Genomic DNA, 22,729 nt, shown 5'->3' on the forward strand with positions numbered 1-22,729 from the left:
ATAAAAAAAAAGCTAGACCGACTATCTCTTAGTGGGACATGTTGGTTCAAACCCGGGCGGCTACCAGCCGAGCACGTTTGTATCCGTGGATTCTTACTGTTACTAATTGAAGGCTCCTTCAAGAGCTCTACAGTGATTCTTAGGTGAGATACGCTAGAAAAAAGAGAATTACTAAAAAATCTCAAAAAAAGCAAAACATCTTACCGTTGATTTGGGTGCTTAACAAACCGCAATCAATGGATCTACCTAGATTGACTTCATAATATGCACACGTATGCGGCATGGAAACCAGCACTGACAAGGAGATAGGGAAGCTACATAGGTACGCAGGACTCAACAATTCGTCTCAATCTTCCCAAACATGACCAGCAAGCAATAGGTATGCATGAGAGAAAACTTCCTTTGGTGAGCAACGCAGCATAGCCTAAGGTGGGTCATCCATCTTACTCTCTCCTTAGTATCATTCTTAGCAACTTTACCTTCTATCCTTAGCAGTAGCACCTTTTGAGATGCTAAAGTACCACAAAAAATATTAAATCATTTCATCTAATTATTTCAAACTTCAATAATTAACTAATTACGAAAAGCACCTACGCAGAGAAATGCTTTGATGCTTGCTTTTCAGAGCCTAGCAAAGAAATGCTTCGATACAGTTGTTGAAAGAGAAGGAAAAATTGAGGTAGCTTGCGAGAACGAGACCAGAGGAGATGAAACAATTTCCATTCTAATTAGTTCCTATGATAATTTACCAATTATACCATATATCTACTGGAAAAATTAATTGTTGTCAACAAGAGGTATTCTTCCGATACTAAAAATAAAATTTGCACTTATATTTCCACCCATAAAAAATATCATATAGATATTAAGATTCAAATTAAATATTCGACATGTTGAACCAAATTTTTCATGAAGATTGCTAGCATGGGTTGATGGGCCAGTTTTGCTAATTCGGATACGGACAATAGCTTCTAGACAACGCGGAGCAGCTTTAAAAGCTTGGCACGGCAATGAGTGTACTTTTAGTGATAGGCTGCATATGAAGTGTGCTGCATTCACACGGGTAGCTGTTGATTTTAAGAATATAGCTATCTTCTAAAGCCGACATAAGGCCACGCAAGGGATTTTTTTCGCGGATGAGATTTTCGTCGTGAAGGAATTTTTTTCTCTTTAGCGCTCCAACAGTTTCCCTTCATAATTCCTTTCACGATGAGATTCTCAGAGTCATTACTTTTAGAACGGGATTTTCTCTCCTTTTCCTTCGTGATTCTCCTCGAAGGGAAGTTGTTGAAGATGAGAGAAAATAAATAGAATAAGAACGGGAAAAGAAATCAGAAAGTAAACAAAATGAAGGGAATATGGTTAGAGATGGTCTAAGGAGCATTAAGAATTATGTTTTCATGAACTTAAATTATCCGTTTATCTTCTAAAATTGCTGGCTGCATCTCGTGTAGTTTTATATTATGCCCCTTCCGGTCCCAAATAGATATCGCTCAAATATGCTCCCAATATATACAGGAGCATCAAGATTTCTTACATATAAATAGAACTAGTAGATCCGTTATGAAAAATGCTTTCAAGTTAGGGTACCACTAATTTACAGGTACGTGAACTCTTTGCTCACTATGACAGGAGCTTTGAACTCAAGGCAAGAACTTTGAACCCACATGAAGCTAAGCAATGCAAATTACAACTTTCAACTCAAATGTCATAACTTTGAACAACTAATTATCATTACTCATGAAAATTCAACATTTAAATCAAGTAAGCAAGGACTTTGACCTAAAAAAGTCACATTTGAATTAAAACAAAATCATATTTGACTCACAAAAATTCGAATTTGAACTCAAACAGGTTGGTACTTTGAACATGTAGGCATGATCTTTGAAATCAAAATTTCAGTTTCATGCACATAAGTTGCTAGGATTTTACCCCTTTTCTCGATTACTATTGAGGATGGATGCAATACCTACTGGCGATGGACAACCTTGAGAACAAATATGTGCTATGAAACTCTTGATTCCTAATATTGCCCCTACGCTGCAACCAACACCACCTTGTGTCAAAAGAGTGTTTTTTTAGGTAATAGAAGTGCAACTTCCGGCCTCTACACCAACATTGTGTCAGGAGATTGTGGCATGACATTTAAACATCTTGATTCGCATTTGCAATCACTTATTTGTTTTTTCCTTACTGATGAATCAATTTAGTGAGCCATGTTCTGAATACAATGGTTCATTTTGTTCCTTGTCGTTTTTATCTACTACTCCCTCCATTTCTTTTCACATGGCATATTAGGATTTAAAAATATCAAACTTCATAACTTTTACCTAACAATTAGTCAAATTATATATATATATATATGTATATATATATAGTAAAAAAGAGGGGCTGTCGAGCCGAGTTGGTTCCTGAGGGTAGTCCCCAGGGGGTGATTTAGGTTTGATCCTAGCACTCCCACCTAGAGGCGTCTTTCAGCTCCTTTGTGGTTAGGGGGTGTGAGTCTCTTTTGTGAAATTAGGAATTAGTGTAAAAAATTATATGAATATATTTATATTTCATAGATCTTTTAATACGATATTGATTTTGTAACCATTGATATATGTTGTAAGAGAAATTAATTATCAAAGTATTACTTAAAGGACTTTTAAAAATCCTAATAAGTCCTATAAAAAGAAATAGAGGGGTATTTTTTTTATGAGTTAAATATTGTTTTTAGTGGTTGCTCGACATCATAATATATACTGTAGTATCGTACTAGGGCGTGTCGTCTGTCCCTGTGAATACTGAATTTTTTAGATAAATAGTGTTTTATTTTATCCAAACAATAAAAATATCTCAGCAGATGTACATAGCCGGCGTGAATACTAAATAATATACGACGACGAATCGGCAGTTTTCTCTCGTTCATTCATGGAGCTGGTGACGAGTTCTTCCGGATGCCAAGACCGCCTTCAGCTCGGAGTCGGACGCAAACAAGTCTGACATGATCTATCTTTACGTGAATATCGGATGGCCGGAAACCATACTCAATCCCCTTTGTAATTTATGGAATCGAAAAATAGCTACATGAACAGCAATGAGATAGTACAAACACTATTTGTCTACCATGATTTTTGTTTCCTTCACCGTTTGTCGATTTCATATCTTACAAACGGAAACAAGTTTGATTTTTAAGATTTTACTACATGTTTGTGTAACATCAGTTACTCCACATGTGTGGTTTCTTTTTAGCATTTTCAAAACATTTAGACATATTTTTAGCAGAGGTTCTCCGCCACTTTGTTGAAGTATTCAAGAGAGAAGAACTCGCGGGCCCGGAGCTGACTACCGGTGGCCGCACATCTGCAGCGCGCCGCCACGCTTGCCGATATGTTTTTCCATACACTGCAAACTATTTATTCGCCTTGCTTTCAGTGACAACCAGTGTAGCTCTACAGTTCAGATCGAGAATCATTTCATCCCATCTTAGGACCGCCACTCTAAAATTTCATACTTTAAAATACTATTACAGCATCCTCTATTACTATTACAACCTCTCTCATTCCATCCGTCTCTAGCAGAAACTTTATATCTTATCCACTATCTTCTCTCTTCTATATTAAATAGTTTTTTCTCCAACCATCATAACCACCAAAGAAGCATTGTTTTTACATGTTCCTGTTGCAACGGCTATTGAATGGCATGGTAAAATTCGGTGAGACGTTTATTAATTTTATTTATTCGAAAATAAATATATTTTTTCCGAAGGGACTGTTGCACTACAAATTTGGTCAGTCATTTAATTCAGAGGGACAAAATTTGTTGGCATGAATTTTTTGAGAGCACAATTTTTCCCCGACATCTGCAACTACGCGGTGACAAATGATTGCTTCCAACGTACGAAATGGACGGTGCTACCACTGCAATTTAACTTGTAGAGGAAGGTCACTCGTCTTGCAGCGGAAGCCTCACGACTAGTGGCTTCCAGGGGAAGGAAGTGCGGTGGCTTCCATCACAAGGCTCAGCATCTCACTATATATATGAGGCTGGGGTACTCTCACATATGCAAGCCAGCCAAATGGATCCTCGTTTAGCCTGGAAGCAGTACTTGAGAGAGCTGTGTTTCTCCTCCAATGACTCTTCCGATGAGGAAGATGATATATTCTTAGAGACTCTGAGCGCCTGGCAAGCGGAGTCGGAGGCATCCCAGCGGCGACCTTGGGGCGGTTCAGTGCCTGGTCGCCAGCGTATTCATCGTTATCGGCTGAAGGGCCATATTAGGTTGTACAACGACTACTTTGCCAATCCCCCCGTGTACCCTGACTATATTTTTCGTCACCGGTATTATTACAAACAGAAACTCTCCACATTCGTAAGTATTGATGTATGTGTGATGTGCATAATGATGTATGTTGGTGCAGGTTCAGGATGAAACGTAACTTTTTTCTCAAGATTGTGCGGGCGGTTGAGGAGCATGACTCGTGGTTCCAACAGAGGAGGAATGCTGCAGGCGAGCTAGGGTTGTCCGCGTTGCAAAAAGTGATTGCGGCGTTCCGTATGCTAGCATACGATGCTTCGACCGATTCTCTAAATTAGTGCCTCCGCCTAGGGGAGAGCACCATCATTGAGAGCATGAGGCAGTTTGTCCGTTCCATCGTCGAGATGTTCGGCGATGAGTACCTCCGTTCTCTGAATGATGAGGACACTGCTCGTTTGCTTGCTATCAATGAGCAAAGAGGGTTCCCAGGGATGCTGGGAAGCATTGATTGTATGTATTGGTGGTGGAAGAACTGTCTGATGGCGTGGTCAGGTTCTTTTACCGGCCATGTTGGAACGCACCGACGATCATTCTCGAGGCGGTGGCATCGCAAGACCTGTGGATTTGGCATGTCTTTTTCGACATGTCAGGTTCTCTGAACGACATTAACGTTATGCACCGCTCACATCTCCTCGACGACCTTATCGCACGCGAGGCCCCAAAGGTACAATACTCTATTAATGGGCACCATTACACCATGGGGTACTACCTGGCAGATGGCATATATCCGGAATGGGCCACGTTCGTGAAGCCCATACAATCTCCAGTTGGGAGGAAGCGGCAACACTTCGTGCTTCAGCAAGCGGCAGCACGGAAGGATGTAGAGCGTGCCTTCGGAGTACTGCAGTCCTGGTTTCCCATAGTCCGGGGGACAACGAGGTTATGGGATCAGGAAACCCTTAACAACATCATGACTGCCTGCATTATCATGCACAACATGATAATCGAAGATGAGAGATTGGATGAGGAGGTCGAACACGTGTACGAGGGTGCTGGTGAGGATGTGCAGTCATCACACGACCTAACCCCTCCATTGGTAGCATTGAGCCAATGGTACAGTGCTATAAGAAGCAGACACGGTCATCAACACCTCCGTGACGACCTTGTTGAACACCTTTGGCAGATCCACGGTGGGGAGTAGTATCAGTCTCCTCTAGTTCTATATTACTATGTTTAGCTCTATCCTATGCAAGTGCGTATTATGTGTAGTACGTCCTAAGGTAGTGCGTTTCGGAGTAGAACATTGTAGTAAACTCGGTTTGTATCATGTAAACTTGTCGACAAATGCAAAAAAACGCTCAGGTCGAGCTCGGTTTGCTGAAAATTTGTCCCTATGACTAAAATGAGGGCTCAACAGCCCAAGTTGTCAAAGCAACGTTCAACATAACATAATATAGATTTTGCTCAACCAAATTCACAATCAACATCACAAATTAGACAGATGGCCCAGAAGTGGCGCGCCTAGCTGCAATAATTCTTTGCCTGAGGCTTTTGTAGTATGCTTTCTGGTTCTTATCCATTTGGGAAAGATCCATGTTCATTATAAGCATCTCCTCCTTTACCTTTTCCATTTGCATTCGCTCCTCCTCGAGCCTAAGCCTCTAACGCTCCACATTCATCATCTCAGTAAACCTCTCTGCCCTATCCTTCTCAATCCTTTCTTTTAACGAGAACTGTCGGTCAAATATCTCCTTCATGGGGGCAGAAGCTGAGTTCGACGAGGTTGAACCGCGGGCAACCTCCTTGGAGCGAGTCCGGCCAGGTGGCCTTTTAGGACGTGGATTACCAATGAAAGCAGGGGCATCCCCAGCTTCTGCTCCGGGAGATGACTCAACGTGCTGCATCGACGCGGGGCTCCCGGCGGCGGAGGTCTTCTGCTTTTTGCGCGAGGACTCCGATTGCCACTTCGGATGATGCCTCAACTCCCGCCAACAAGGCAGCAATGTGAACTTTTTGTGCTCCACGGCCTGGAACATCTTGCAAGCCACCACGATCTGCCACCGGTAACCATGTTCATCATGACAATATCATAAAGCAACATCGCTTATAAATCGGAACAAAAAAAATAGCAACACGTATAAATCAGTTCTGCAGCATACCGTCTCGCCCTTGGTCGTCCCACTTCTCCTAGAACGTAGGGCCCTAGCATAGTGGCCGTAGAACTTCTGCACCATACCGTTGATGAACGTCCACCTCCCCTGCAGCGACTTCTTATTGCGGGTTGATGGGAAGTCTTTGTTGTCGTGGAAGTATGTCTCGATCCTCTACCAGAAAGCCTCTAAATTCTGGTTGCTCCCTACCACAGGATCCATGCTCACGTTCAGCCATGATGACACAAGTAGTAGGTCTTCCTTCATGGTATAACTTTGTCCACGGCCACCGCCAGTTGCTATCTCTGCTGGTGCCTCTTGGGACTGCAGGTCTGCCAAAGGAGGCTATGTGCCGATGATGCCTTCTTGGGTGTTCAGCACAACTTCGTCCCAAGGGATTGCATCGTCGTCACCACGAAGGAAGTCGGCATACTCCATAGAGTCCATACACACTAGCAAATAAGCACTGAAATACAACAAGTATTGATTAATTTCAACATGGTTTCCTTCTTGTGCATAAGAAAGGCTTCCACCAAATGTCATATCCAACATTATTGAAAAACCATTTTCAGTTCAAACTTTTTCCTAACAAGTAGAGGTTAACCATGAACATATAAGGTCCGGCTACCTCGACTCAATAAATCACAAACAACTAAGTATTAACCCTACCCAACTACAGCCTCCATGAACGATCCGATTCAATGGATATGGCATCATCCGAATCAGCACACAATAGGGTATCGGAGCTCCAGTCAGCGGGAAGGACGTCGTCGTCGTCAATGTTCTTTGATCCCGACGCTTCCTCGTCCACTGCAACGCTTCTATTGTCGGCGTCACCAACATGGTTGGGCACGCAGCCGCTCAACATAGCATCTTCAACTTGGAACACAAGCTGCTCCAAGTCTGCCGCAATGCTGTCGACCTCCAGAAGCGCTCGGTTGAGTTCAACGGCAGCAGGGCTGCTGTCCTGGAGCATCGACACAAGAGCGCCAAGGGCTGCGGCGTCCATCTATAACCACGGAAAAAAGCACTTCGGCAACCTCAAACTCTACCAATGAATGTATATACTAAAACTAGGCGCTGACAATTGCATGCACGATCATAGTTTCCAAAATCAGGGGCGGAGTCTACCAATATGGCAACAACTACAGACAGTTAAGCAAATATAAACTTCAGACATGAGCAAATTTTTGTGAACATGAGACATACATTTTTGAACAACAAATGTATAATCTACAAATTACCTAATAGTCAGTTCAGACTCCAGAATGCATAACCTACAAATTCACCATTGAAGAAATGCAAGAGAGCGAATTTGCTTAATTTCTGAACAACACCTAGCAGGCACGAGCTTAATGCATTCTCTATAAACTTTGAATAGTCTGAAATTAATTAAAAGCTATGAATGACATTCTGTTCTTCTGGATTGCAGATTGCCATGACACTAGGCACATCAATTTGCATACAAGCATACACGACCATCAAACTAGATAATTATTTAAAGGAAAACCCTCAAACTAGATAATCATTTTAAGCAAGATTCAAACTAGAACTTCAGTTTAAGCAATAGATCGAAGCAATTGATCCACGCCAGTAACCAGCCTGCAAACGCTCCTCTCCATTTTCACCCTAAAATTTGTCTACTTTACAGGGTGAGATCAATTGCTTCGACTATGGCACAACGATGCCATCTCCTGCTATACCACGCATCACAGCTATCCATTCCTCAAATAAATTCTCCAATCTATGCACATACAACGGGAATAGCAACATACGAAATCGGCAGAACCCCAGCAAGGAGGAGCAGTGGAGCGAGGCAAGACGAAGAAGAAGAAGAAGAAGCATCCCGATTCACTGACGGCGAAGAAGACAGAAGAATAGCTCCTCCCCCGGCCTCTCCCTCTCTCTCTCTCTCTCCCATCTTCCCTACGGCGACGACCAACCACAGATCTGGCCGGCCACCCCGCAAACAAAATCGATATGTCAACCCAGGACTTACCAGAAGCTTGGTGACGACCAAGGACCTGCTACTGTGGCTGAGCAAACCAACGGGGGGGGGGGGGCTGGGAGCGTGGCCACCAGATCTGCGGTGGCCCAGTCCTCAGCCGCGGGGGACGATGTGTCTTCTGCCTGGTCGCCGAATGCTGCTTGTTTCCACCGGCCACCGAGGCCGCCCGCCTCGCCTCCGCACGCGCCTGCCAACTCCCCTTCTGCCGCTCCACAGGATGCATTACCCGTTCAGGAGTCCTGTCGCCAACAGGGAAGCGGATGCCGCATCCCTCCGAAAAAATGCCGTTGCCGAAACCCTCCCCGCAACCCTGTTCGTCTCGATACGGCATCCGCTGGAGACCACATCTGGCCTCACGCCGAGCGGCATCTGACGTGGATGCGGGTCGTGGACCGGATACGGACTCTGCTGGAGTTACCCTCAGCTAGATGAAGTATTCCAGACACACTTTCTAGATTGGCCAGCACCATCTCTATGTCATCTAGTTTTTTCATCAGTACGCTAGCTTCATCATAGGCATATACCCTGATTCAAAGCCCAGTTTCTGAAGACTCACATATCCCCAGCCTTAGCTCCATAATAGCTATAATATAATGACCTTTATTTCTCTCTGGAATGACCGTGTCTTGACTTGAAAAATGAATTTGAGTGTTCTGTTCCTTCTCTATATTGTCATATATGGTGGTTGTTGAATATCTTCCTCTAATATCCGGTGATAAGGGGAGGAAACAGCAGATTGCAGCGCGCCAATTGCGAGCCAGAGGGACAGCTTGCTTTTCTTCTGTGAAGTCACATGGAAGCAAGGCTCCACGTTTAGGAGGGCTTTTTATAAAGGAAGTTTAATTAAATCTTATTGTTACATCAAGCTGATACAACCATATAACAAGTTTATTCTCGATCTCTGTATTAATGAGATGCACACAATCACTGACTAAGGAGCCAGAATGTTACAAAAGACCCATAATAGAAAAAGATCAATAAGAAGAAACGCATATCCTCTCCAGAAGTTATTATGATTAGGTTTAGATATAGAGTCTAGACTGTCTTCAAAACTAGGTAAATAGCTCCCTAGCCGCTCGCTCCAGCCTCGTGCATGCTATTGTAATCATCACATGATATTCCTGCCAATGCAATACAAACCACGAACGAATCTGATGTATACAAGCGAAAACAACCTACGGCAGAGAAACATATTTCTTCTTGTTAAAGACAATATTGTTCCTACATGCCATAGCGCTGAACAAAATGTGGTTGTTGCTGCCATATATTTACTAAGACCATAAAGCCAGTTCTTAAGCATGTTTTAAATACTTCGCGATTAGTAAAGATATTATACTATCGGGACTATTAGCCTTACAGAACGGAAAAACGATAATTAAAGAAGATGTGCTTAATTGTCTTAGGTTTGTGACAATAATAACATTTCTAATCTCCATGCCATTGTCTTTTCTTATTAAGAGAACCTTTTGTGTAAATACCAAAATAATATTTTAATTTTTAACGTTTTTTAGCCTAATTTTTAACGGGTTTTTGTGTTAGGAGGACCTTTTGTGTAAATGTCATTGTCTCTTCTTGTTGAGAAGAGGTGCTTAATGTTTTGGAACTACGCGGGCGCTTTGTATCTTCCTTCAATTTCGTTAGATGCAAGCAGGTGACAAGGGGAGGAAACAGCAGATTTGGGGAAGTGGTCAAGGGATGGCACAGGAAGACAAGCAGCAAAGCTGATGGAAGGAGACCTTCTGTATGATGCCAGTCTGGCGATAACATGCTCATGCTCCTATATCCTTTCAATGCCCCTATGAGTGTGAGTGACGGAGGGAGTTGAGAACAAAGTAACTCAACATTTCTATGTCTTTTTTTGGAAAAGTTGCCCAATAAAAAGGCGCGCGTCGGTGGCCGCGCCCGCACATTGCAGCGTGCCAATTGCGAGCGAGAGGGACAGCTTCCTTTTCTTTTGTCAAGTCACAGGGAAGCAAGAATAGTAAGATGGCATATCAAGGTGGATCTTCATCTGAATGGCATCTATATATGTTTATCCTCTCCAAGCAAAATAGTGACTGCAACAGAAAGCAAACAAGACAAGTTCCTGTAACCTGCCTTTTTCCTTCTCATTGTGCAAGTCATAGTTTGAGCTCAAAATGATTGGAATGGTTGAAGATAGCATACTTCACACCATTAACAAATTTCATGACTATTAGGATGGTGTTTTGAAGGCTGAGAGCGAAGGAACGCAACATGGCGATTAGGCCTTGTGGCCCTCTTATAGGGCAAAAGAGGTTTAATTCTGTGATTTTTTTTTAACACCGAACCCCCCTACTCGGATTTATTGGAGACCTTTTTATCCCAGTGGGCTCGGCAGCACCATGCTGCTTTGCCACCGTTCGCTAATTCTGTGAAATTTGCAAATGGGGACCTATTTTTGTAATATTAATAACAAGTAGATATATTTCAAAAAAAATCTAGCTTCCCAGTCACCAGGAAAAATATTACCACGTTGCAGACAGGGCGCAAGTATATTGTTAGTGGCACATAACACTAGGCACCGTGGTGTAAACGCTGCTTAGAAGTACAAAAGGCATGAAACATAATGTGAGGAGCATAAAACAGGAAAACAGACCTGATGGCAAGTTGGCGACATGCCAACGATGATGCAGAACAAAAATGTTAAATTTTACAACATTGATCCAATTCATGCATGATCACAATCGACCACTCGTATACAGGGTTGTTGTAAGACCAAACTGCACAGGCGCACAGCATGCTTTCACTACAAATTTAAGCCCAGATCAGATGTGAATTGCACATCGCCACAAATTAAAATCCAAGGCGCCACCGAGCTAAGTCACTACCCTAACCTTGCTGTCAGGAGGAATTACAGTCACAAATACCTGGAAAGGAACTCGAGAAAATCAGAAGGCACCTCGTCTGTACAAATTTCCAGCCTTTGCTGTTCCAGGGAGCACCATACAGGAGGTGTAAACCCATCTTGAGACACTGCACTGTCGACGAGATTACCTTGCTTGCCCACTTAAACAAGCGATCCGCTGGGAGTTGGGATCTTCACTCCTCGATGCTGTTCTTTGCATTCCGCTGCTGGATGGCATAATGTCTTTGCAGTTCTCGAAGCCTCTCCAGAAGTTCTTGGAACGACGGACGTTGTTGTGGGTCGCTGCTCACAGTAAGTGCCATTGTTATCAGAAAATGCAAATGTTAAGACATACTATAGTTTTCTTTTACAGAGATCAGGACCTCACGTTCATTGAGCCTTAGCGTAATTTTTTTACCTTTCCTAAAAGCAATAAAAAAAAAAGGGAAACAGCAAGTACCTTTCCCAACAGCTTCGGATAATTGATGTCCATTGAGGATCTACATCGCTTGGAATATCCAACCTTTGGTTCATGAAACCAACTGCACCAATGACCTACATAAGAAATATACCCTTGAGAGTTATTATACAGGACTCGTCAAAATTATGAAGAAAAATAAACATTATCTAAAAAAGATCAACACAGTAAAGGTGTTCTGCAAAAAGAACTTTAGTAAAAGTGCTTTTCAAATTGCTGTCAGGTCCTTCTCGAGGTCTTAATTTCACAATAATACTCTTAAGTTCACAATATCGTAGTCATAATTTGTAACTAAACGTATGGTCAGAATTAGAGGAAATTTAACAAACACAAATTTTATAACAAGAATATACCTGCATCGAGTTCAGATTTTCCCAGGGTATCTTCTGAGTAACAAGTTCCCACAGAATCACCCCATAACTATACACATCGGACCTATATTAGCACCATGAAAAATCTATTAGTACTCAAACAGATGTCATCATATGAACTTCTGTTGATTAAGATTGCCCCCAGCTTACTTCTCATCTGAAGGTTCATTGCGCAACACCTCGGGTGCCATCCATTGCGGCTGCATAGGAAAGCCACATCAATGAGTTAAATAAAAAATCTTTAAACCAATCACATCAATTCAGAGGGTCCATGAATATACATCAAGTACTCAAATTAAGCTTGCTTGAACTTACTGTTCCTTGTCCATTTTTTGTTGTCAGGAACGTTTCGCGCTTGAGACGTGAAAGACCAAAGTCTGCCACCTGATTGAATCAGACGAAATAAGAGGAGGCAAGCAAGAAAAATGCAAAATATTTGGAAAACAAATAAACTGCAATGTTACCTTCACAGTCCAGTTCTTATCAACCAACAGATTAGATGATTTTAAATCTCGATGAATGATAAGTGGGCTGGAATGGTGAAGATAATTCATTCCCCTTGCCTGTAGAAATACAAAAGGCAGAACGATGACTAGGGGATTAAAGTATACATACAGAAACAATGTGGGAATTTGAACATATAAATTTATTTGTTTGGGGGATTGGCGAGTTCCTTGCTCAAACATGAAGCCTGAACTGCCTGGCCCCAAACTATTCACTGAATCATGTGAATAATAGGCTCATGATATAAAGAAAATGCACTTACAATATCTAAAGCCATGTGAACGCGTCGTCTCACATCCAACTTGGTAGTGCTTCTTTGAAGTAAGCGAAACAAACTTCCACTGCATTTGAGAATGATGAAAATGGAAAAAAGGGGGAAAAAAATCTGTAGGAAATCATCACGAGAAGTTTGGGTGGTTGACACCAACTGTTTCGAACATGCAACCAAAACAATCCAAGCAAAAAGTCTCAAAGATCCTGCTGTACTAATAAAGCACCCATTAAGTATATCCCCTAGGTTAGATATTAATAGTTTTCTATGTCCGTACATGCATCCAGATTCTCGATAAGTTGGGCAACAATACTTCTATGTTTACAATAGTTTTCCATAGACGGAGAAGCATCTTACTACATGACCCAACAACAAAAGAGAGGTGTCATGACTTCTCAGCTTAAACCAGGCCTAGAACTTCTGAGTTCCAGTTCCCATGCCATATGTGACTTGAGTAAATTTCAAAAAGCTACAACTATTTTGACATATGTTGCAGAAAACTATATTTTTTTATGTTCATTTCAAAAACCTACAACTATTTTGATAAATGTTGCAAAAAACTACAACTTTCTCACCGTTGGCCCACCTGCCATCCTCTATGGTATGTAATAGGAGGATTAGCCTACCTATTGCTAGAGGATGACAAGTAGGCCCACAGTGAGAAAGATGTAGTTTTTTGCAACATGTGTCAAAATAGTTACAGGTTTTTCAAATGAGCACTAGAAGTTGTAATTTTTTGCAACATGTGTCAAAATAGTTGTAGATTTTTGAAATTTACTCTTTTTGTAGTAGTCGGACCGTTCAACCCGGTGTAAAGAAACTGCTCAGCTTAATCTCATGTACATGTGCAACAGAGAGAAAATACCACACAATAAGAAATACTTGCAAACATGCCTTCTTGTAAAAGGTAGGGGACATACCGAGGGAGGAACTCTGTTATGATACAGAGGCGTTGTGGAGATGTAACCGCACCCATGAAGAGCAATATATTAGGATGCCGCAGTTTCTTCATAAGGGATACCTTCACATATAAATGGTATCAGTATATTTAAGAATCCAAACTTTGAAATGGAAGTCACAAGATTTTAAGTTCACACGGGCTTTATTTCCACTTTCCAGAATCAACTTTAAAGAAGGCATATATGAAGATTTGTCAGCATGTTATTTTTATGTTTATCTACATCAATATTTTTGGCGACAATGGAAATGATAGATTATGCGGGAATCCTGAACACCCAATTCATATTTAGATTTCAAGTTTCTTTGAATCATCTCAAACTTTTAAGAAAAGAAGAACTACAATTATGATGCTAAACAGGCGCATAACTTAAATAGTTACTCTGCAGCTCTAGGACAAGCTGCATGTCCTCTTGTCAGAAGCTGTACAGGAGTTGTAGCTGGGGATGGAAATCTACCTCTTGCCGAAAGGTCTGTATCAATTCTTCCGAATATTCTTGCTTGGAGAAAACTTTAACAGCCACATCCTGCCAGAACATGCCATATAAAATGATGAAACTAAAAATCAAAAGTAAACAGAGATTAGCAATTCATGCAACAGCCAAACAACAGAACATACCGAGCCATACCACAAAGCATGATATACTGTCCCACAAGAGCCTGCACATACAAAAGTTAAAAATAGCAGGATTAAAAGATATAGAATATAATGCAGTACACTGTGCTTTTAGTAGGATGTCTGTCAAGCTTGCACGTAAAACTTTTTTATGTAATAAGAAACTCAACTGGAGATTATTCCTCGATGTGCATAGTAATGTATCACCATAACAAGGATCATGCCAAGGCTTATTTGACAAAGCTAGATCCATGGCTTATTAAAAAGAAGGAAAAATGTTAAAGCCTAAATGTATATAAAATTTCAAGAGCACCCTTGTTGGTCATCAAAATTGTCCAGAGGTTCAGGTCCTAAGAACAAACAAGATTGGCTTTCAAAAAAATTAAGAACAAACACAAGTGATTGGAGTAGGACAAAATTACAAATTAGTAGCAACATGACGGCTTGAAATTTCAGTCCCAGATTTCATAGCAAACTAAAGCTATCTATCCAGAAAAAAAAAAAAAACTAAAGGCACTAGCACTAGGTTCTCATTACGATCACATGGTTACTTCTAATAAAGTTAGAACCAGATCTTGGCTAAACAGGGGCTAAAATGGGTATATAGTATACACCCATCTCCAACTCTTGTACCTATCTATTCATGAGATTGGGTAGTTTTTTGTGTTCAAAAAAATAGAGATTATACAAACAAATATAGAGGCGAAGTAGCTACACTGAAGTGAAGCAATGCAGACAAAGGTACAAACCAAATGCCGGCAAAGAACAATTAAAAATTGCACAAAAGAAATGTGAAACTTTTCATTTGAGATGAAAAGAAATGAAAGCATGCATAAACACTTCCTTATGAGCAAAAGATATATATAATATATAAGCAACCATTCACAAAAGAAGTAACTACCTTGACCTATTTGTTCTCCAATGACAAGGTCTTCCCACAGGATCTCATAATCCAGACAGTCCGCTTCATGGTCTACTTTGTAGAGAGTACTACTATTAGTGCTTCCAGTGCTGCTTGCACTGCTTGTGCTGTTATTGTTGAAAGAGGACCAGGAACCTGATGCCTCATTTTTGCTAGGTTGGTTGTGTTCAGCACCTTGACCGTCTGGAGCTATGCTAGAATCAGAAACCTTCTGAAGATTTAGGCCATTCTCTTGCTCACCATGCAACCATGGCAGGATCACATGATTTCTTTCATCAGGTCCCTCACTCTCCTGCCCTTTCCAAGGCCATGATATCCCTTTCTTGGTCAGCAGTGCCTCTGCCTTTGAACTCAAAATCTTATGGAACCCTACTTTTCCTTCTCCTGATTCATCGCTCTTTGTGTTGGTTGATTTTCCAGAGGAGTTCTCCTCCGTAGCAAAGGGGCCACGTGGTGCGTCCCCTCTTGGTGTAGTTGTTCCACTAAATGTTGGCTCTTCCTTAGCACCACGATCCGAGAACTGACTCTCACCACTGCCACCTTCTCGTTCCATGCCATCCTCATCTGTCCTGACCCGAGAACGAACTTTATTTGTGACCTTGGTAGCCTGTGTTGTTATTCTAAAAATCAAAAAGGAATATGCTAGCAATAAATTAAGAAGATGTACTAAAAAGAGACAATATTCAACTACAACACAAGTTCCCCCGCAGGTATCATTCTACAACTTTGCACAACAACCAAGGTACATCTGCAAATGACCATACCACCCCCATTCAAAGTCCTTAGTAGGTTAGTTATTGTTTTTTGAGATGGTGTAAAACTCTAGTCTGTAGTGGTAAACACCCTTTGGAATAGAAATGAACCATTGAAAGAAAAGACTACATAGAAATGAACCAATGAAAGAAAAGTAGTATCAAAATTGCAGAATGGCATGTATTTAAGAACAATATTTTAAAGCTAGAATATTTCCTCTTTGTTGGTGGCTCTTGTTCGGTTTCATCTCTAGTCTACTCCAACTTGCTTGGGACTAAAAGGCTTTGTTGTTGTTGATTTAAAAACTAGAATTTATGTATTTCGGAACAGAAGTAGTAATATAACTTTAGTTTAATAGAAACAGAGCTTACCAAATTTGTGATCTTGGACGCTAAAGAGCTTTGCAGAGGTTGCTGAGGATCAAAAGGACTTTTGTTCAACAAACTGGTTTTGCGACTGTTGTTGCTGCAACTCCCATCACAATAGGTCCCAGATGATTCTGATTGGGGCCTTGCAGAGGTTGGAGGCCTACAAAATATCTCCTCCAAGTGGCGCGAATCACTTGAAACACAAATGATACCCACCAAACTGCCATCCTCATCGTAGAAAGGTGTGTTGGTGGCAACAGCTGAAAACCTATCACCGGCCCTGTTCTTAACTGGAAACTTCCCAGTCCAACTCTCACCCATAGAAGTACGTCGGAAGATGTCATTTACCACATTGAGGTCACGGGAATCAACCAGAAGCATGAGGGCATCCTGACCAAGGGCTTCCCATGCAGGATAACCAAACAGACTCTCCGCAGATCGATTCCTACATGACAGATTTCAGTGAAAAAAGAAGCATTAACAAGAAAGAAAAGGGATTAAGAACGCTTGTGCAGAATCTATTACGCTAATATAGCGAAGTTAAGGAGCACATACACTCATCAAACTAAGCTGTTTATCTGATTAAAAGTTGAAGTAGCAGTGTATCAAGATTTACAAACAACGAATAGACTCTTATGACGCAAACTGCATATTTTGGCAATACTTGAATAAGCAATGCAACACAGCAACATCATCATCATCATCATCATCATCATCATCATCAACAACAACAACAACAACAACCACCTTTGTCCCGAGCAAGTTGGGGTAGGCTAGAGACGAAACCAACAAGATCCAGCTAAAAAGGTGATGAGAAGCAACGCAACACATACAAACTTTTAATGCTAATGTATTTTAAACCTTTAGGAAGTTCATTATGCATTTTGTGACTCAAAGTTGACCCTTGAGCAACTTGAACAACTACAGAGGAAGTGCCTTATCATTTTATTACAGTGATAGCAATACATTCAATGAGGACACGACTTCACAGGACAAACTCGTCACCAGATGACCAGAACCAGCTAAAGTGTAGGCATCCCCTCCAACATTTCATTACTGTGACTTAGCACAGATAATAAGTAACCTCACATCCTTACAGAACTAGGGTTCTACATAACACCAATAGCATGACAGATTTCAAAACGCACTATTCCGATGTAACCTCCATCACATGCTTGATTAAAATGACACAAAACAATTGCTCAAGAGCCTAGGATTGCTAGTGCTTCAAACAGATTGCAATTATGTCGCAACTTGTGCAGGATACACGGTCACTTACTCACTAACCAGACTGACCACAGCATTTCCTCGAACAGTTGACGAGCTCGCAGGTTGCAGGCAAACAAACCAAGAAACAGTGAAGAACCAGAAATCTCACCAGTATATGATCCTCCCGTCGAGGTCAAGAATGTGGACGGACTGCCCCAGCGACTGCAGCACCCTGGGGTACTGCCTCTCCGGCAGCCAAGAGCTGGTGCCGGCGTCTCCGGCGCCGGTGGCGCGGCCCTCCCGCTGCAGCGGCGACGCGTACGGGAATGACGCCCGCCTCCCGGGCGCCATCGTCTTCGCCGGCGGCGGCGGCGGCGGCGGCACCGGCGCGCCGCGCCGCGGCGAGACTGACTGCGAGCGCCGCCGCTCCCCGACGCCGGGTATGAGCTTGGACATCTCCTGCTTTAGCTGCGCCTGCCCCACCTCCAGCTCCCGGATCTTCTTCAGGAGCTCCTCCCCGCTGGACTCCATCCGCGCCGGCGTCCTCACGACCACAGACGCGGACCCGTCCTCAAACCGACCCAACCGCCGGCATCGCCGCCCTCACCGAGCGCCGCGAAGCCGCCGCCCTCCCGGAGAAACCCAAAGCCGCCGCCTCCCCTCTCGCCTTCTCAGAGACGGCTCCTCGGAGCTCGAAAGGCTGCTCCTTTCTCCGTTCCCGAGGCAGATTCGACACCGAATGGCACAGAAACCGCGAGCCTTTCGCTTCTCCGAGTCTCCAGCAGCGATTTATTGGGCATAAAATGGCTGAATGGAGAAGAGGAGAAGCAAATTGGTGTGGAATCTATCTCTCTCACAAGTCACAAACACACATCCAGATGGAGATTGAATAAATAACAATAAAAATGGGGAGAATAAATGGTAGAGATAGAAAAAAATAAAGGATATGGAGGGAAATGGTGACTTGGTGAGGTGTTCGTGTGATTGGTGAGCTTAGCATTCTATGACTCCGGTCTTAGTTTTTGTTTGGCATTTTAGAATCTTCCCAAAATATTTCTGCCCATTTTTGTGTCAGCAATTTTCATTTTTCTATTTTTCTTCGTGGGTGTTGTGTTGATCCACATAGGGGCTGTCCATGTCCCTATCCATCTACCTTGCTACCAGTGCTAACCTGTGTTGTCATCCTGAGAGGAAAATTTTGGCAATTGGGAAATTGGTTGGCGTACTACATCACAAGGGAACCATTTTGTTAATGTCACCGTTGACATATGAGCTAATTTTTAATAAGCTTTATATGTAAATCAACTTTAAGGAAGTCTCACATATCAGCTATCACATGGCGTTATGACCAAGGAATCGCTTCCGAGCTTTCTATTCTTATGTGTGCACAGGCTAATTCGGGCTCGTGGAGGCTTGGCTCAGATCAGCTCGGCTCGTTGTCTAAATGAGTTGAGCCTGAGCCACCTTATTGGCTCGTTATCCAAACCAAGTCAAGTCGAGCTAGCTCGTGAGCCCAAACTAGCCTCCTTCAGTGTCGCCTCTAGCTCACTGGACGGGCTACCATCGAGCGGTATCCTGAACCGGCCCACTCTGATCCACGACCCAACGAAGCCATTGAGTCCATTAGAAGTCACAAGCCCAAGTCAAAATCCACTAAAATCCTTTCATCATTGACGAGACTGTCCTCCTCCCTGCAAACCCTAGCCTCCCACCCCGCTTCCCCTCCTCTCCTGCCATGAACTATCATTTCTGGAACTTCCTCGGTCGCCTCCTCCTCCTTCACCCTCCCCTTCAAGTCCTCCTCCAACGTCACCCACCTCGCCGCCTCCCCCTCGGGCGACTTCCTCCTCGTCGCGGACGACCACGGCTGGGCGCTCTATGCAAACCTCCACGGGCACGTGGTCCTCCATCGTGTCTCCTTTAAGGGTGCGTCCTCCGTCGTCCGGTTTAGCCCCAACAGCGTGCTCTTCGTTGTGGCCGTTAGGAAGGTTGTACAAATCTGACGGTCGCTGGGGTTCAATGCCATACCGTGGAGTCGTTGCAGTCGCCCACGCGCCCTCACTGTAGGCAAGCTCGCGAGCCCTTGCGAGCTGGCTCGAACCAGGGTTCAAGCCAAGCCGAGCCAGCATTTTAGCTCGGTTTGCAAACCAAGCTGAGCTGAGCTGAGCCATCAGTACACCGAGCTTTCACGAGCCAAGTTGTGTGCTCGAGAGATAGCTCTCCATACACTGATAAGGGATGTATGGATTCTGCCCGGCCCGAGCACGGCACGGCACGATTAGGCAAGTTGAGGCACAACGTGCCGGCATGGTCCGACCTGGCTAAGTCAGCCCAGGTGAGGTGTAGGTGGGAGACGAAGAGTGGGAGCGAGAGGAGGAGATGGATCGGGCGGACCGACGGAGGAGCTGGAGGAAGGGGAGGGGTAGGAGAGAGACGGGTCCAACAAGGCAAGCTCGACGATGGCAAGGGAGATGACGAGGCGAGCAGTGGTGAGTTCCTCGGTGGAGGAGGAGCATTAGCCATGCATTCGTTGCGTGAACAGGAGTGCAAGGAGGAGATGAATTAGGCAGAGGAGCGGGAGGAAGTGGAGGGGCAAGAGAGAGACGGTTCCGGCGAGGCAACGCGAGAGGGCAACATGAGGTGGGCGGTGGTGAGTTCCTCGGTGGAGGAGGAGCGCCGACCATGTGTTCGCTGTGTGAGTGGGAGCGCAAGGAGGAGATGGATCAAGTGGAGGAGCGGGAGGAAGGGGAGGGCGGGAGAGAGACGGGTCCAGAGAGGCAAGCACGGCGATGACAAGGCGACGCGCAAGGGTGGCGACGAGGCTAGCAGCAGTAGTGCAGCACGTCAAAAAAAAAGCCCATCAGACCTACCGTGCCATGGGCCGGTACGGCATGGCCTGGCTTTACATGGGTCGTGCCTTGACTGAAGGCTCGTCATGCGGGCTAGCACGGCACAACCCACTTGGCTAACCGGTCTAATCGAACCGTGTCATACCGGATCGTCCATTTGGCCAGCTCTCCAAGCAAGACGTGTCAAGTAAAGATATATGAATATTGGTTCAACTGTCATGTGATGGGACAAAGTTCTGATTAGCTAGTTCTTTAACATTCCATGTGGTCTGACTTGAATTCTAGTTTATGACTAATCAGTTATACTACCATAGTAAGTATAAAAAAACATTTTTCTAAAACAGAAAAGAGAAACAGTTACTGATTAATAATTAACCCTGCGCGTTTTGCCAAGCAAATCTACCTGTGGCATTCCTAAAAAAATAGTCATCTCCTGTATTAAGAAAGAATCATGGGTACATAAATATACTTTCCCTCTACGAGTTTTCAAAAAATGTCGGCTGATTGTTAAACTTTAATTTTGTAAATTTTGACCAGTGAACAATAATTCAAACTTGCAAACAACTTGTAGCAAATTAATTGCATTTTATACCATCAGTTTGCTCTGCCAAAAATAATTCAGAAATTGCATAGATGGTCATCGACACAACTATGGTTATTCGATTAGTTGTTATATAGTACTGATACTTTTGTTGGCAAAATTGCGTTTACTTTGTCCTAGCTAAAATAGTCAACCATCATCTACTGGTACATTGAACTGTTCGCAAAGCCCTTTCCCCTTTCCAGATAGACATCTAGCAGTAACAGTTAGGAGAAGAAGAAAAATAATATTTGTCCAAAAATAGTTAATCCATCGGACCAATCTCTTTCAGTTGTCAAGTTTGTCATGGTTTCCCAATATTGTCCTCCTCTCACAAGAGCATATTCCCAAGTAATCATTAGCTTTGCATCAATAAGAAGCAACCCTTTATTGGTAGTGTTTTGCTTCCAGATGCAATTCTTTCTTTTGCAATGTATCCATGAAACTCTAGTAGTTCAATTATCCGATATGGTGTCCAACAATTCAACTTACCGTATGTTAATCTGGAAAAAAAATACTCTTGTGTCCAATATTTCAATCTATCATTTATTAATCTGGACAAAAAGCACTCTGTCTAGAGGTGTGATCAGATCGAATACGGATGGATATAGCTCATTATATGTCATATCTTATATTTATTTTTCGGAGTCGGAGTTGGACATGGATAGTGCCGGATACTTATTTCTTCATCATCTATTATATCTTTTTTTTCTTTGAAGTCGGAGCAGATAGTGCCACAAACTTTTGGTTAGAATAGATAAAAAATTCACTTCATTTGTATTCCTACATATTAAACAATATAGAGATACAATCAAAATGAGCACGCAAAGAGTGATTGTTGAGATGTAAAAATAAGAGCATTAAGTATTATTTATCTATATATGTATGACAATCTACTTATATATTATTATATTTTTAATTAAAATCAAGACTTTCTCATAACACCTGACATTCAGATACTTCGAACGGATATCAGTCATCATGTATCCCATCTTTTTTTTTATCCAAAGTCGGAGTGTCGGATAGCCATTTTTGCATCTCATATTTACTTCTGTACCATCTAAGCCCCTAGGTAAGTGGTAAGTGTTCAGTGATTAATGATAATCGTATCATTGTGACTAACGTGTATATTTTGAAGAAAATTAAAAACTTAGTTCACAATGATTGTATGAGTTTTCTTGGTCCCACATGAGATTCTATTGGACGATCAACGGATATTTGCATCAAAATTAAGGATATTCTAGTTATAAGTGTCACAAGGCGATGAAAGACATTTAGAGTAGATTTAGGTTCCTTTCTAGTCTTTTGATCGTACTATAAAGGTGGGTTAAGTGTTGTAGCTTGACCTATTTGAGTCTAAAACTTAGTTGGACGCACACTTGTGAAAATCTAGCATTATGTAGCATTATGTATCTCAAAGAAGCCCATGGTGAAAAGTCAAGAATTTGGTGCTCAAACTCAATTGAATTGGATGAGCCTCATAATTTTTGTTTGCACCAGATTGTCTGGTGATGAAGGGCTTATACTCGTTGGACCATATTCATGTTCTAAGTAGAAACTGAATTACCTCACCGGATTATCCGGTGA

At 42.7% G+C, this 22,729-nt stretch overlaps 3 protein-coding genes across 3 annotated transcripts; 1 reads left to right on the plus strand and 2 right to left on the minus strand.

Annotated features, from left to right (window-relative positions):
* The first annotated feature begins 4,614 nt into the window (after nt 1-4,614).
* On the plus strand, nt 4,615-5,441 carry LOC133904581 (uncharacterized). The gene is made up of 2 exons (XM_062346062.1): nt 4,615-4,792; nt 4,891-5,441. The coding sequence occupies exons 1-2, from the start codon at nt 4,615-4,617 to the stop codon at nt 5,439-5,441; spliced, it is 729 nt and encodes a 242-aa protein (XP_062202046.1).
* Nucleotides 5,442-5,901: 460 nt separating this feature from the next.
* LOC133904582 (glutathione S-transferase T2-like) lies at nt 5,902-6,474 on the minus strand. Its single transcript, XM_062346063.1, has 2 exons — nt 6,400-6,474; nt 5,902-6,294 (listed from the first exon to the last, which is right to left on the minus strand). Exons 1-2 carry the CDS (start codon nt 6,472-6,474, stop codon nt 5,902-5,904), a joined length of 468 nt encoding a protein of 155 aa, XP_062202047.1.
* Nucleotides 6,475-10,999: 4,525 nt separating this feature from the next.
* Nucleotides 11,000-18,829, minus strand: LOC133904456 (uncharacterized). The gene is made up of 13 exons (XM_062345975.1): nt 17,883-18,829; nt 16,508-16,949; nt 15,363-15,990; nt 14,465-14,505; nt 14,304-14,372; nt 13,809-13,909; nt 12,880-12,958; nt 12,578-12,676; nt 12,429-12,497; nt 12,264-12,313; nt 12,096-12,177; nt 11,725-11,819; nt 11,000-11,567 (listed from the first exon to the last, which is right to left on the minus strand). Exons 1-13 carry the CDS (start codon nt 18,242-18,244, stop codon nt 11,459-11,461), a joined length of 2,226 nt encoding a protein of 741 aa, XP_062201959.1. The 5' UTR covers nt 18,245-18,829; the 3' UTR covers nt 11,000-11,458.
* Between the last annotated feature and the right edge of the window lie 3,900 nt (nt 18,830-22,729).

Source organism: Phragmites australis, chromosome 22 (genome assembly GCF_958298935.1).
Source record: "Phragmites australis chromosome 22, lpPhrAust1.1, whole genome shotgun sequence".
Taxonomy (NCBI): domain Eukaryota; kingdom Viridiplantae; phylum Streptophyta; class Magnoliopsida; order Poales; family Poaceae; genus Phragmites; species Phragmites australis.